We start from the raw sequence: 15,900 nt of genomic DNA, 5'->3' as shown, positions 1-15,900 counted from the left end.
TTATTTTTTTCTTTGTATTTTCTATTATAAGATTAAAAAAGGTTTGCATATAATTATGTAATTTTTTTTTTAACTTTGAACAATTTCACATGAAAATTAACCATGACTTTCAATCTCTTTATATTTTTTTACTATAGTTAATATGTTTATTGCATCAAGTTCAATATGAATGTAATGCATATTACTTTTTTTATTTTATCTATATTATGTATTAGTGCGAATTTTTATCATATTTTATATAACAAATATATTAATTTTTTTTTCACTTCATGTAATTGTAAGCATTTTAAAAAGAAAAAGACATGTCTAAATATCATTAAATATACTCCAAAAAAATAAAAATGTAATTTAAACTTATGTCTATTTTAATCATTATATAATAGAACAATACATTTGCAATATTTACCAAATACATATATACTGCTTTTCAAACTCATAGCAATTGCAATAACATAGTTTATCAAACACCAACCTGCTTTTTTAATCAGCTGCTTTTTGCATCTATATAGCAGAAGTAGCTTATTTAATCAATAATCGCAATCCCAAATTAGCCCTTAATGATTTTGTGAGTACTTATTAGATAACTTTTGGAGTAAATATCAGTACTCCTTTATTTTAGGATTTAAAGAGTTAACAAACAAAATTATGAAAATACTGACAACCATAATCTTATCTGCTTTATATTTAATACAATATATATTGAAAAGGGTCTAGCTCTGTTGACACTCTTTTATAAACATACAATTAAAGTTATAACGTATTTTTTACTATTTATTATTTTTGTGTGTGTGGCTGTGATTTGTTCTCCACCTTGAAACAACTTTAACATAGCCATGACTTATTGAAAATATAAAAAATAAAAAGAAACATGAAATCCGATTCTCGATTTTTTTTTCTTTTTTTTTTTTTTGTAAAGTAGCATTATTGCTGTACTATTTCCTAAAAAAATTGAGTCACTGTATTTTTACAATTAAACTATTCTCCTGAGGAAAATAAAATTAAAAAAAAAACAAGAGAGAAGAAGAAAGTAAGCAAACAAATAGTATCTATATATCTATTATAACACAAAATTATATATTAAAAAAAAAAACTATAGATTCCTATTTTGCTAATTAGCTAGTGTCAGGCCTTTCCAATCCCTTCTCTTCATCTATAGATTCTCTCCTTGGCAAGTTTGCTGAGTTACCCGCAACCACGTTCTCTAATTGCACATCCTTTACCCCAGTTTCAGCAACAGTAGTATTAACCACAAAGTGACTAGCGAAGAAGCTGAAGTAGACAAAATTCACAGCTCCAAGGCCGGCAATGATGTAGTAGTAATAGTCGAGCCGGTTCTTGTTCAAATCATGACCTCCCAGCCATGGCGAATTCCCCGTTCTTTTAGTCACCCGGTGGATGATATTAATAACCAATGAGCTCACGTAGCTTGCTACGGACAAGCTGAGAAAAAATGCCGCCCCTGCAACAGTTCTCATGCTTTCAGGCATTTGGTTGGTGAAGAACTCCATTATAGCAACAGCAGCGAACGCTTCGGTCAGACCTGAAAGGGCATACTGCGGCAAAAGTATCAAAAGGCTCATGGGCGACACAAACGAATCGTGTTTCAAAGCCAACTCACGTCGTCTTTTCTCGACAGATCCTGCCACTAACATGCATAGAATCGACATTACGATACCGGTCTTTATTCTTTGTTGCAGTGTCAGTCTTTTTACCTTTCCGGCAATTTTTGTGGCCACTGGAATGTATAACCGCTCGTAAATGAGGATCCATAATGACAATGCAAGCATTGATGTGATATTCATCCAGGCTGGTGGCATTTTGAAATGTGGTCCCACTGATTTGTTCATTTGAATTGCTTGTAGGATTCCGAATGTGTTCTGTTGGTCCATTGATATGAAACAAGCGATTCCCGATACACAAACAGGCAAGATTGCTATTAAACATTTCAGTTGTTCTACTTGTTGCAAGCTACAAAGTCTCCACCCATTCTTGGGCGTCCCTTGTTCTTGCAACTCGTGACTTGGTTCAGTAATTAAAGCAGCTCTATCAAGGCACTTGAATCTGTTGGTGCGCTTGAGCTTTATCATCAAAGGGGGGTCATAATAGTTATGCTCGCAACCTGGTTCAACGCTAAAACATCGCTTCCTACAGGCAGCTACGACCACTTTGGCCATGTCTGAAAAGACACTTCCTGCAGGTTTTATGTAAATGTAACAGCGGCGGCCCAACAAGAAAAGGGTTATGGAGAAGGCAAGGCAAGCTGTTGGGATTGCGAAGCCAAGAACCCAACTGACATTTGTCTGAATGTAGACAACGCCTGTGAGTACTACAACGAGGGCAACGGTAAAAGAGAAGTACCACCAATTGAAGAAGCTTTCTAGTTGTGCCCGTCCTTTCTCGGTGGTGGTGTCGAATTGATCAGCACCAAAGGCAATGTTGCAAGGCCTAATCCCACCTGCTCCGATGGATAGCAGTGTAAGTGCAGCGAAGAGGACGCAGAATTGCCAACCTTGAGGCTGAGGGCAATTAGGCGGATCACTACAGCTAGAGGGTCTCAGCTGATGTATGCCTGCTGTCAGTGTCATTATCAACATTCCCTGTAAAAATTATGGAGACACGAGCCTTAGTCTTACTAACCCCTACCAAGAATATGCAACCAAAAATTAATGCATTTTAATTAACCTCCTTAACTACCAGTAGAGAGGCAATGGAGCCGACGAGGAGGGTGCGGAACCTGCCCAAATAAGCGTCAGAAACGAAAGCACCCAGCAATGACGTAATGTTGCTGGAACCGGACCATATGGTTACTATGTTAACCAAAAGAACACCTCCCAGGTTGTAATTGGTTTGCAGATACACTGTTATATTGCTTATCAAACTCATCGAAGCCAATTTCTCGAATGTCTCGTTCCCTTCAATAATAAGTAATTAATTAAATCCACTCACAAATCAAATCATGTACACACACACACACACAAAAAAAAATTATGAAAATTACCAAGTATGTACTTTATGGCTCTCCATCCTCCAGGTTTCTTAGCAGAAGGGTCTTGCTCCACTGTGGAAGCAGAAGAAGAATGGATATTATTTGCCATATTTAATTAATTTTCTCTCTTGTGTGCTTACTAATTAATTTCGTTTAATCTTAATGCCCTTTTAATTATAAGAGTGCAAGCAAAATAAGAAAGAATAACATATGACTGATATAGAAGTGTGGTGGGTGTACTAGCTAGGCTGATTACTCGGACATTTGCTGAAAATTCTAATTGAAGATAAGTGACATGCCAGAAACGTGCCCATGGTGACACGCATGCAACGTGTTTATTAATTTGGTCAACTATGCGTGAGCTGAAAGTATACATAGCGTCCGGTCTTAACACGCGCATTTTGGGAAGCAGTTACGGTCCAATCAGATTTGTAACACTGGTTAAATTTGTTGTGCGGTTTGATCCTAACTTTACGGACATATACAAAAGCTCAATTAGCTCACAGAAATAGTATAATAGGTTTTTAACATTTAATCGTTGATGAAATATTTAGTTACAAATGTTGGGTATTTTCAAATGCCAATAAAAGATTGAAAGAAATCATGGTATAAATCATTTAATATAAACTGGTCAAATATTATTCAGACAGGTAGTTAGCCAGACGATTCTTTTTACTTTAGAGTGTGAATTAATCTTTTTTTTTTTTTAATTTCGTATTCGGCTTGATTAAAATTTTAATGACCTAATTCTAGTCCTTCCATTATCAAATTGAATCCAGTGTTAAAGTTTAATTACTTATTATGGTAAAATCTCGATAAATTAATAACATTGAGACCAAAAAATTTTATTAATTAAGCGATTATAAATTAATAGAATTATAATTTAGCACGTTGAATACGGGGTAGAGATTGAAAAAATTTATTATTTAACAGAGGTTTTATTTGTTAAATATTAATTTATCGAGGTTTTACTTGTATGTCTTACCCTATAACTATCAATCATAATATCGTAAAAAGCTTGGCTCAGTATTAAACCCAAATTCTTCTCGAGTTATTTATAATTTAGCACTTTTTCAGGGATGTGGCAGGGCAACTTCAAGAAAAGAAAAAAAGATTTCTCGTCATCATATCTTAAGCTACTTAAGGTTTTCATTTTGTTAATTTAACACTGGATTTTTTTAAGTAAAAAATGATTTTTTTTTCCTTTTTAACAATTATTTATATAGTTTTAAGGAGGAATAATGAATTTAAAGAGAAATGAAGAGTAATATATATACATTTTTCAAACAATGGAAAATGATCAGGACCCCTCTTAATTGGCAAAACAAATCATTTTCTAGTAAAGTTTTAAAATATATCCAAAACTTGTGTTATCAAATTTCATTATTTTTGTTTTTTGGACTATTTTTAGCCTTGACTAAAAATTAATTATGGTTTAAAATTTAAAATTTTAGGGAAATAAGACTAACGGAATTACTTACTCTTTGTTGTGTTAAAGTTTGACAACAAGGGGTTAACATGCATGGTAAAAATGGGGTTTCTTAGGGTACTGATATGTCACAGGCTGCTCAAATTTATCACCAACAAAGACTAAATTGGCGCGTACGGATACGCTCAGTAAAAGTCCATCTAACAGTAGAATATGCTTAGCAGTGGACTGTCCCATACAACTAGTGAGCCGTGGTGCACTTAACAAGCGAACAACCCATATTCAACAAGCTCGGTCCGATATCTAAAAATCTCTACACCAACTTGCACTACTTGCTAGGAAGCATCTAGACCTAGGCTAGTAAGACAAATCGCTCCTCAAATAAAAATGTTGTCGATGGATTGGTCCCATTTGTAAAATATAAGTAATATTGTAATAATAATTAAAAAAGCAGAAGAAGACGCAAAATTGCAAGATCCATTAAAGTAATAAGTGTGGAGTTATGTTTACACCTCCCGCGACGACATATTCCACAGTAATATACTTATCTCTAATTAATATAATATCATAAATAATATTAAAATTAGAATCATTAATTTATTTGTACACTGTTATTTTGCAATTTAGGGTTAGAAGAATAATCTATCAAATAGATATATAAGCCTATATATATATATATATTATTATAGCTTAAATTTATGAAGAAGACGTCACATATTTACATATTGTGAAGATGTGTAGGGTAGGAAATCTTTTCTCTTTGCAATTTAGGGCTAGAAGAGTAATCTACGAGGAACATACAATGTACAACTCCGATAAATATGAGCCTGTTTGATATAAAGGTTAAATTTATAAAGAACAACACAAGACACGTGAAATGAGTGAGTAAATCACTGTTGTATTATATTTTACTACAGTAGTAAAAGGAGTGTAGGATCGTGGAAACAACAATGGGAGTATGGGTTGCATTTCTTCTTGGAGCGATGCCCATTTTGGGGCTGCTGTTGTGGTGGTGGAATACTGGAACTAGCTGTTGTAGTATACGCTTCCTCTGAAGTTTCGATATTCCGGGCCGAGGTTGCCACCCGGTCAAGTGGGCTTCCCTTCTATCGGGGAAATGTTCACCTTTCTTGGGTACTTCAAGAACATTCGCCGCCCTGATGATTTCATCAACTCTAAGCAACAGAAGTAAGTAAGACATCTTAATTTGAAATTCATTCTTCGTATCAATGGCTTTATTAATTAGTAGTTTACTCATTTAGGTCTTATATTTCAGGTTAAGTGTCCGTTTAATTTTTATATTCTAAAAAATACCTCAAGATACTCTTCGTATTGAATAAATGACACTCATGCCCTCATATTTCCTTTACTTTTGCAATAATACCCTTACCACAATTTTAAAGCAATAATTGGTAATTTTGCAATGATCTTATTAATAATTATTTATAAAAAATAATTTACCAAATTAATCCGAAAGTAAAATAGAACAAAAAATTACATTTAATGTTATTTTACTATTGGTATTAATTTTTTTATAGATAAATAATTTATTTCCAAAATATTGTTGTAAGGGTATAATTGCAAAAGAAAAAAAAATGCATAAGTATCACATATTCAATGGCAAAGATGTTTTAAGACATTTTTCAAAATATAAAGATTAAACAAGTACTTAACTTAAGATATAAGAACTAAACGAGTATTTAACCGTAATTATTGTGTGTCATTTCAAAATATTTAAGATAATTTTAGGTGCAAATATTTATTTGTTTATTTTTACATTTCTCTGCTGTACCCCCCAAAAGCCCAATCGCTTGGCCATGAGCTTTGACTCTTAAAAGAGAAAAAAAAAAAAAAAATCTGATGATCAGGGTACCGTGATGGAGTAGAAATGTACAGAACCCACGAGCTCGGATCACCGTTAATTATTACATGTTTCCCGGCAATCAACAAATTTGTATTTCGATCGTACGATTCCTTTGAGCTTGAATGGCCCATTGTCGATCTTGTGGGCCAAAAAGGGTAGGTCCAAATGTCCGATGAAGCAAAGAAGGTAAAAATCGGGTCCTGGCGCAAGATCGTCAAGTTAATATTCGCTAAGCTGACACAACTTTTCTATCACGAGGCAATTTTTTCGTTAAACACCCCATATACACAGCGGAAAAGTGATCACCAATAACAGAACATAAGGATACTGCTAATTGAAAAATAATATGCACCCCGTGAACAAATTTTTGAAGTGTGGTCGTATCCAATGCCATTACCAGATCTTGTTATTTATGGATGCTGCAACTTAGTCATTCTCCAAATGACTGTGATTTCACATCTGATGTTTACAAGTGACATTCGAGAACATTGGAAAGTTATTCATAAGCTTTGAGCAGGGCCACTTTTAGAGTCCATGGATAAATTGTTTGATGGGTTGGTTAAAGGAATTAGAGCTGGCTGGAAACATGCTTGCTCGATTACAAATTGTGCTCCTTCTTCACCGACTGTCCACTGCAAACAAGTAAAGAAAAACTGTCGATCCCATTTTTTAAATTTGAGCCAATACGAACTTTGTCTCATATAATTTTCATGGAAATTCATGTGGGAACTACTCAATCCGGATGCAGATATGATTTATATATCTTTCACATCCGATACCAGCCGATGGTGTTGAAATCAAGATCAGTGAAATATAATCAGTCACCCACTCCTTGTCTGTCCTGGTAGCATGCTCTTTGATTGTAATTTTAATCTCCTTTTATTAAGATGTTGATGACGTGATTTTAGTAAACTTGACCAACGCTTTCTTGAGCGAAGTACTAATATATTATTTGCTAGACTTGATATTGCCATCTCTGCAACCCCCATTTCCTAAAATGTGCCATATCTCAAATCAATATGCTTTGCGACCATATAAAGCTGGCCACAGTGTGACCACCGTTTGCTTGAAACGTAAGCATCTACAGCAGAAAGCTACTCATGATTCTGAAGTTGAACATGTTTCGTTTGGTTTGAGTATGTTTATAGTAAAGGTGAAGGCTCTTTTAGCCTCAGGTCTAAATTCAAATCAATGCTGGTGTCTGGTGAAAGACCATCATCCAAATTTGACCCAAATGGCTTTGCTAATTAAGAGGTCTACGACTTATGGTCAAATCATAAAATCAATTGTAGTAGATAAGCACCATCACATTGTAGCCCCAGTGAATTGGCATCATACATTGCACAAATAAATCATTACCAAATCAACATCGACCTACCATGCCTAAACCTAGTTTAAACTCAAATTTTGAACAAAAAACCTCCAAATGCTTTCTGGGTTCAGCAAGATTAGGCAAATTATACAGATAAAAAAGGCTAGCTTTAGTAGGAAAGAAACCTTTCAAACGGATGCCCGTGAAAATGAAAGTAAAATAGAGTTGGCCCCATAATCATTCATGAGGGCTCAATAGGATGGCCCAAGATTTGGCCTTAAATAAAACCTCTAGCTACACAGCGCATAAGACACGTCAATGTCTTAAAAATGAGTGAGTCAGACATGTTTCAATGCAGCCGCAGACTTTTTAATATAAAAAAACAAAAGCAGTACCTTCGAAAGCTAATTTTGTGGATACACAAATTGCCCCATACTCTCTACTAACCATCTTACACGTGCCAAACTTAAGCATTTTATTTTTAAAAATCCCAAAAATGTTTTAACTTTGTCATGTGAAGCGAGTAGTTTAAATTTCGTACTCGAGAAGAGTATTGTTTGGAACAAAGTGTTTGAATTTCATTGGACAACGGCTACTTATTTACCGCACAACTTTCCATAGACACTTTCAAAAGGTGTCTTTCACTCAGGTCATAGAAAATAGGAAAAATAAAGCATTTTTACTCTCTCTCTCTCTCTCTCTTTAGTGCTTCAAATAATAATTAGATTTATCAATAGTAGTTCAAACTATCATCGCTCCTCTCCCAGGCACTGTTGTCATCACAGCTTCTCATTTCTCTGGCTGTGTGTACACTCATTGTACAGTGGCTTAGCGCATAGCAAGAGCCCATTTGTGAGAAGAAATGAAAATGCATGAGCTGGTTTTGATCTTGACAGTGATTTTTGCAGCAACCCTCTTCAGCTCTTGCTGCCTTGCTCTCACTGAAGATGGTAAGAAAAAAAAACCATATTACATATCATATTCCATTTCGAGTTCTTCTTTTTTATTTCTTTATTTATTTTGTTTTGTTTTATTATTTATTATTATTATTTTTTTTGGGCTGAGAAATCGGCAGTTTTGAGTTTGGGACTTTCATTGGCAGCTAAAAGGTGATGTTTTTGACCGGGGGGAAAAGAAACAAAGTTCTTAACATGATGTTTTAGTGTTGCTTTTAGTATTATACAAAAGATAATCTTTTAGACGAGAGTCAAATTGAGGTTAAAGTTGGGATATTATTGATGATATAATCATATTTTCCAGGCATGACATTGCTAGAAATCAAAAGCTCTTTGAATGATAGTAGAAATTTGCTTGGGAACTGGCAAGCTACTGATGAATCTCCTTGCAAATGGACTGGCATTTCTTGCCATACCCATGATCAGCGAGTCCGCTCTATGTATGTAACTCTACTTTGCTCTTTTCAAATTACTGCAAATTGTTTTACTTTGTTAAAAAATTAATTCACGTGATGGGTTATTCAGAAATCTGCCATATATGCAATTAGGCGGCATTATATCTCCCAGCATTGGTAGACTTGATAAATTGCAAAGACTGTAAGTTCAATACCCTTCTTGACCCTTTTTTGCTTTTCTGCCTGCAAAATCTCTGATTGTAATTCAATTTCACCCTGAAACAGGGCGCTTCATCAAAACAGCTTACATGGATCTATTCCGAATGAGATTACAAATTGTACAGAGCTCAGAGCCTTGTAAGTCAACTTGACAAAAGAACATCTCACTCTGATTCATTGTTCTTGCATTTGATAACTTTCATTCATGTATGTGCACTTGACACCTGATGGCGTCATTTTGATCATTAATGTAGGTACTTGAGGGCAAATTATTTGCAAGGAGGAATACCAGCAAATATTGGAAACCTTTTGTTTCTTACTATATTGTAAGATATCTTGTCGTCCATTGCAGGTCCAAATTTTAATCCTGGTTGAGTTTATTATCTTTAACTTATATTTTATTATTGAATTTAGGGATTTGTCAAGCAATTCACTAAAGGGTGCTATACCGTCATCTCTTGGCCGGCTCACACATCTGCACTATCTGTAAGTTAAAATGAATTACAATTACCTTAACAAACTTGGATATTCACGGATCTCAATTTAAAGCCCTCACAGATTTCTTGGAAACATGTCTTAATAGTACTGTATGGTGCTGTTTCATGCAGAAACTTGTCAACCAACTTCTTTTCTGGTGAGATACCTGACTTTGGAGCCCTGAGTGCTTTTGGAAACAAATCGTGAGCACTCGTGTTTTCTTTTGCTTTTCTTGTTTTCTTACCAGTGCATATGCTCGTGTTTTCTTTTGCTTTTCTTGTTTTCTTACCAGTGCATATGCTTGATCAAATATGCCAGGCCAATTAACATGTAACAGATTCTCTTGTTTCATCTGAGCTCTCCTCTACAGCCGTTTGACAAAATGTCTTTTAAGTAGTGAACTTATGAAATTAGTCCCGCCGCCTACCCCATATAAGGACAAAATTGCTTCTATATATCTTCTTTGCATACATCTGACCTTGTGAAACACTCATCAGAGCCTGGATGAAAACTGGAACTAGAATGAGTGCTTGAATTGCTATCCCTTGTTGGTGCTTCAAATAATTTCATGTTATGTGTCATGATTTGAATGGTACCCAAAGACATCTGTGTATGAAATGTCCATTTGATGTGGATGAGCTTTTGCTTGCATGATTAGCTGTTGTTTGTCTGAGGGGTGCTAAAATGTCAGATCCATCAATTTATATCCTCAGTTTAAATATGGCTATCTATTGTGTCACTCATGAGAACTATCTAGACAACAAGCAAGCAATTTTGTCATCCTTTATTTTATGTGGTGGTTAAGACAAGTTTAATATCATCAAAATTGGTTCTTGATTATCACTTCTGTTCTGTTTAATTGTCCGTCCTCTGAACTTGTTCTAAGACTGCTTCACTTGGGCTTAGGTTTATAGGAAATTTAGATCTCTGTGGTCAGCAAGTACACAAGCCATGTCGAACCTCGATGGGATTTCCTGCTGTGCTACCTCATGCATCAAGTGATGAAGTTGCAGGCAAGTATTATGCCATGTTCCTTGGTTTTTCACTGAATAACAGATGTCCCTGGCAGTTTTTTGCCCCTACTGTTAATTTATCAGGAAGAGCTGATTCCTGCAAATGGTTGTCCAAATACTGATACTAGTTTATTTGCTCTGGGGGTTTTGTGCAGTGCCTACAAAACGGTCCTCTCATTACATGAAAGGAGTGCTGATTGGGGCAATGTCCACAATGGGCCTTGCACTTGTGGTTCTCCTTGCATTCCTTTGGATTTGTTTGCTGTCAAAGAAGGAAAGAGCTGTAAAGAGATACACTGAAGTCCGAAAGCAAGTTGATCAAGAAACAAGTAAGCTGAATATGAATCAAAATGTTGCACATGTCCCTTTTTTTTACTGCTAATTCTTAAATGCTTCAATAGGTACAAAGCTTATAACTTTTCATGGTGATATGCCGTACCCCTCATGTGAGATCATTGAGAAGCTGGAGGCTCTTGATGAGGAGGATGTTGTAGGTTCTGGAGGATTTGGTACTGTATACCGGATGGTTATGAATGATTGTGGAACATTTGCTGTTAAAAGAATTGATCGGAGTCGTGAAGGATCTGATCAAGTGTTCGAGAGGGAGTTAGAGATCCTGGGTAGCATCAAGCATATAAATTTGGTCAATCTGAGAGGTTATTGCAGACTCCCTGCAACAAAGCTTCTCATCTATGATTATCTTTCTATGGGCAGCTTAGATGATTTCTTGCATGGTAAGTATCAGCTTTTCCGGTAGTCTGACTCTGTTCCATGGTGAAAGATTAACATGACTAGGTGTCATTGAAAATAAATTCTTAATTAATGGTTTTTTTTTTTAAAAAAAAGAAAAGAAAAGAAAATTGATGTCTGCTACCCTTCAGAGCATGGTGAAGGACAGCAATTGTTGAACTGGAGTGCTCGTTTGAAAATAGCCCTTGGTTCTGCCAGAGGGTTGGCGTACTTGCACCATGACTGCTGTCCAAAGATTATTCACCGAGATATAAAATCCAGCAACATCCTCCTCGATGAGAACTTGGAGCCCCATGTCTCAGATTTTGGTCTCGCCAAGCTCTTAGTAGACGAAGAAGCCCATGTCACTACTGTGGTGGCTGGCACTTTTGGCTATTTAGCACCAGGTGTGTGTTTGTGGAATTGATGTTTTACTCTGGCATTTCTTTCCGGTTCCAGTTCCAAAGATTCATTACCTTTTATGGTTCACTGATTGGTTGCTTTTATGTACTACTTTGAAACAGAGTATCTACAAAGTGGGAGAGCCACTGAGAAGTCCGATGTGTATAGCTTTGGAGTTCTCTTGCTAGAGCTTGTGACTGGGAAAAGACCTACTGATCCGACTTTTGTAAAGAGAGGCTTAAATGTTGTTGGTTGGGTATGCTTTCCAGAACTTTCTTTTCTTGATATACTATATTTCTTAGTTAGAGATACTCTATTTATGCAGATGAACACAATACAAGTTACTAAATGGTTTCTTAGCATCTCGTGAGTGTACCAAAATAATAACAATTTCTACTTATCCAGATGAACACCCTACTGAAAGAGAATAGATTGGAAGATGTCATAGATAAACGCTGTGCTGATGCCGATATGGAAACTGTGGAAGCAATTCTTGAAATAGCTGCAAGGTGCACAGATGCTAACCCGGATGATCGGCCGTCCATGAACCAGGTTTTGCAGCTGCTAGAGCAAGAGGTCATGTCACCTTGCCCAAGTGATTTCTACGAGTCCCATTCAGATTATTGTTAATTTGATACACAAATCATTTTGTTTAACCTTGTTCTGCAAGAACATGCGTAGTTACTGCCTCAACCTTATTCTGCAAGTGTTCTGTCCCTCTCTTTAGGGCCCAGCCTGTATATTAATTTTTCTCATCTACAATTTTATGAATGCTCTTGCTTGCTTACCGTGAATCACTGGGGCTTCTACTAATACCACTAATTAGATAGCATTAGAGATCCAACAATTGAGTTGTGCAGGGTCAATTACAAGTCATCTGATCTGAAGCCCATATTTTTAACTGAGCCTATCCACTCAAGCTGTTCATTGTCTAGTCAAGATTTTAACTCATGTGTCAGGTCGCGTAACCGTAATGTGGTACTAAACACGATACTATTTAAGATTTCACGACCTTTAAAATTGGTGGGTCTATGTTGTGGGTCTATAGCCCCGCCAATTATGACACTTACCACATTCATATTTAACAAGAGTTACAAGACATCTCGCTTCAATTTCATGGTCGATAATTAGTTAATTTCTCCTCATCTATTAATGTGTAAATATATTAAGCTTCTATATGTTATTTGATAACAAGCAAGGTAAAAAATTTAAAAAAAAAATGACGGGCAAAATAGATGAGGTCACGCAAATGCCGATATTCAATTATATTTTCATTAAAAAAAGTATACAAAGTCTTTTGGTTAATTTAACTACAATTAGATCAATCAGTGGAAATTAAAAGTAGTACAGAAAAATATGTTGGTGGGTAAGGTAGCTAGCTTAACTTTAAAAATAATTACAGAAAGAAAAGTTGAGTCCAAAGTGGAAAAGAGTCCTTCCCAGCTTGTCTGCTCCACAAATAATAAGCAGCATAAATCCACTGTGGATGCACCGAAAACGTGTTGTGGTGCTCCGCCGACCAACGACCCTCTGTTCCTGGCCTTGCTGAGACGGAGACCACGTGTGTCACTGACAAGTATACATCCGTGCATGCGGCACCCAACTCGCTAGCTCTCCATTTGAGCAATGGAAATTCAAATTCCTTATCATCAACATCCATGATAAAGAACAATGTACATCCTGCAAGAATTTCCTCCGGTTTTCCCCAGGAAACACTTAACATGCTCCCCAAACACGATTCTCAAAAAATATTGGGAAAGGAACCACACAAACAACTGCTTAATTAAATTAAGCGGAAATAAATTATTTTTATCTTTGCGTGAATAAAATGAGATGTGTACTATAAATTAACAAGTAGAAAATAAACCAAATAATCATAGCAATAAACTAATCATAAGAGACACATTTTTTCGTGAAAAATTCAAATTGAAAAAATCATGGGACCCTAGTTCAATATAACATTCCACTATATTAATAATGAGATTGCAATATAAATTCTTCTTTAGATAACATTGAAGGCTAACAACATCAAGAATTTTAATAATTTTGACTTATTGTAATAGCCTAATATATGTCTTTCTAATAAATAAGTATATCAAACAAAAGCTAACGAGAGTAAAAAATAAAAATCAAGATCAATAAAATTATAGAGGGTAATGTTAAGAATTTATCCTCCAAATTTAGAAAAAAAAAAAAGAGCTAAAATTACATTCTGATCGTCCAATTGAAAATGGAAAATCTTTAACACCCAAAAATAAATTCATGCCACTGTCTTCTTTTCTCTTGTCTTTTTCACGCATTGGTTATTGTAGCTGCCGCAACAATTAATCTTCTTTGTATAATGCGCTTTTCAAGACCTATTTTTAATGAAAATTTTCATTTAGCCCCATAAAATTTCTTTAATTACTTAATCACCTAAACTAATGCAAACTTTAAATGAGATGGACCCAATAAATCTCTCCTTACAGATAATGTAGGGAACACTATTAAATGCTATCTTTTTATAGCTTTTTGGCTTTTTCTTTTACAATGACTTTGTTATCATATCTAATTTATTTTATGTTGTGTAAATCTTCTCAAGTAACAATTATTTCTCCCCAAACACATTTCATATCCAATAATTCCTCACATCAATATACTTGTATTTCAATTAGTATATTCAAATTCTTTACTAAGTAAATAACACTTTAACTATTATAGGACATAATTTAGTTGTCTTGTTTCACACCTATTTCTTGTAAGATATTCTTCATCCACAATATTTTTTTTTTTTTGCAACCTTTAGTAATTGCAATATACTTTATTTTAGTGATAGACATAACAACACACTGCTGAAGTTTAAACTGTCATGAGATTGCTCCCTTTACAAAAAGGAGAAAATATCGTGATAAGAATTTTCTAGAATCAACATCTTTTGTCATATTTTCATCCATGTACACTTGTAACATAGGTTTGTCACAACTAAAACATACACATGTTTTGGAAATGCCTATGAGATATCTGAGAGTCTACTTCACTATTATCCAGTGCTCTTTGCCTAGATTGGAGAAAAATTGACTGATTATACTAACTGCATGGGTAATTTTAGTCTTATACAAATCATGACATACATCAAACTACTAACTGCTGAAGCATAGAAAATTCATCTCATCTCTTACTTCTCTTTCTCATTTATAGGATAGCTCATAATTAAGCTTGAAATAGCTTGGAAGTAGAGAATAAATAGATTTGCCTTGCTCATGTTGAGTTTTTCAAGAATCATTTCAATTTATGCTTTTTGAATTAAAGATAACTTTCCAGATTTTCTATTACGAGAAATTTTCATGGCAACCTGATCCCAAGTCCTTAATTGTAAAAGACTTACTAAGCTCTTTCTTCATATTATCAATATTGCTCAATAATCAACATGTCATCCATATAAAGCAAACGAATAATAAAATCATTATCACCAAACTTCATAGCAATGGTCAAACATAATCTTGCTTAAACTATAATTTTTCATAAAGGAGTCAAACTTTTTATACCATTGTCTTTGTGCCTGTTTTAACCCATACAAACTTTTTTTCAACTTGCACCCTAGTTCTTTTTTACTTTCGACATTGAAGCCTTCAGGTCGCTCCATGTATATTTCCTCCTCTAAGTCACCGTGCAAGAAAGTTGTCTTTACATCAAGCTATTCAATTTCTAAATTCAAGCTAGCTACTAATCTCAGAACAACTTGGATAGAAGACATCTTTACCATATGAGAAAATATTTTTTCAAAATCAACACCTTTCTTCAGTGAGTTATTTTCAGTCTTCAACCTGTAAACCCATTTGTCCTTTAGTATGTTCTTTCCCTTAGAAAGCCTAACTAAGTATGGTTTTTATTCAAAGATTTCATTTTCTCTTATATACCTTTAACCTAGTCACTTTTATATTAGTGAGACATGTCTTCTTCAAAATATTTTGGCTCCCCTATATCTGTAAGCATCATATACTCATGTGAGCATATCTAGTGAAAGGTCATTTTCTAGTAGATTTTCTTAATTTTGGCTCAACTAGTGGTGCAAGTTGTTATAAAGGTACTTGTTCAACTGGTTATGTTGGACTATTGTTATTATCCTTTTCAACTCCCAT

General features: G+C 34.9%; 2 protein-coding genes across 2 annotated transcripts; one reads left to right on the top strand and one right to left on the bottom strand.

Moving 5' to 3' along the window:
• Positions 1–1,112: 1,112 nt before the first annotated feature.
• LOC18047774 (protein NRT1/ PTR FAMILY 2.8) lies at positions 1,113–3,152 on the bottom strand. The gene is made up of 3 exons (XM_006439597.2): positions 2,999–3,152; positions 2,695–2,912; positions 1,113–2,597 (listed from the first exon to the last, which is right to left on the bottom strand). The coding sequence occupies exons 1-3, from the start codon at positions 3,093–3,095 to the stop codon at positions 1,113–1,115; spliced, it is 1,800 nt and encodes a 599-aa protein (XP_006439660.2). The 5' UTR covers positions 3,096–3,152.
• A 5,083-nt stretch (positions 3,153–8,235) lies between these two features.
• LOC18047773 (LRR receptor-like serine/threonine-protein kinase FEI 2) lies at positions 8,236–12,572 on the top strand. Its single transcript, XM_006439596.2, has 13 exons — positions 8,236–8,541; positions 8,852–8,987; positions 9,073–9,144; positions 9,228–9,299; positions 9,416–9,487; positions 9,576–9,647; positions 9,770–9,841; positions 10,545–10,651; positions 10,807–10,980; positions 11,053–11,385; positions 11,533–11,787; positions 11,905–12,038; positions 12,188–12,572. The coding sequence occupies exons 1-13, from the start codon at positions 8,454–8,456 to the stop codon at positions 12,410–12,412; spliced, it is 1,812 nt and encodes a 603-aa protein (XP_006439659.1). The 5' UTR covers positions 8,236–8,453; the 3' UTR covers positions 12,413–12,572.
• The last annotated feature ends 3,328 nt before the right edge of the window (positions 12,573–15,900 follow it).

This window comes from Citrus clementina, unplaced genomic scaffold (genome assembly GCF_000493195.1).
Source record: "Citrus clementina cultivar Clemenules unplaced genomic scaffold, Citrus_clementina_v1.0 scaffold_3, whole genome shotgun sequence".
Classification (NCBI taxonomy): Eukaryota; Viridiplantae; Streptophyta; class Magnoliopsida; order Sapindales; family Rutaceae; genus Citrus; species Citrus x clementina.
Note: the sequence above shows the minus strand (reverse complement) of the source record. Positions and strands in the feature narration are given on the sequence as shown.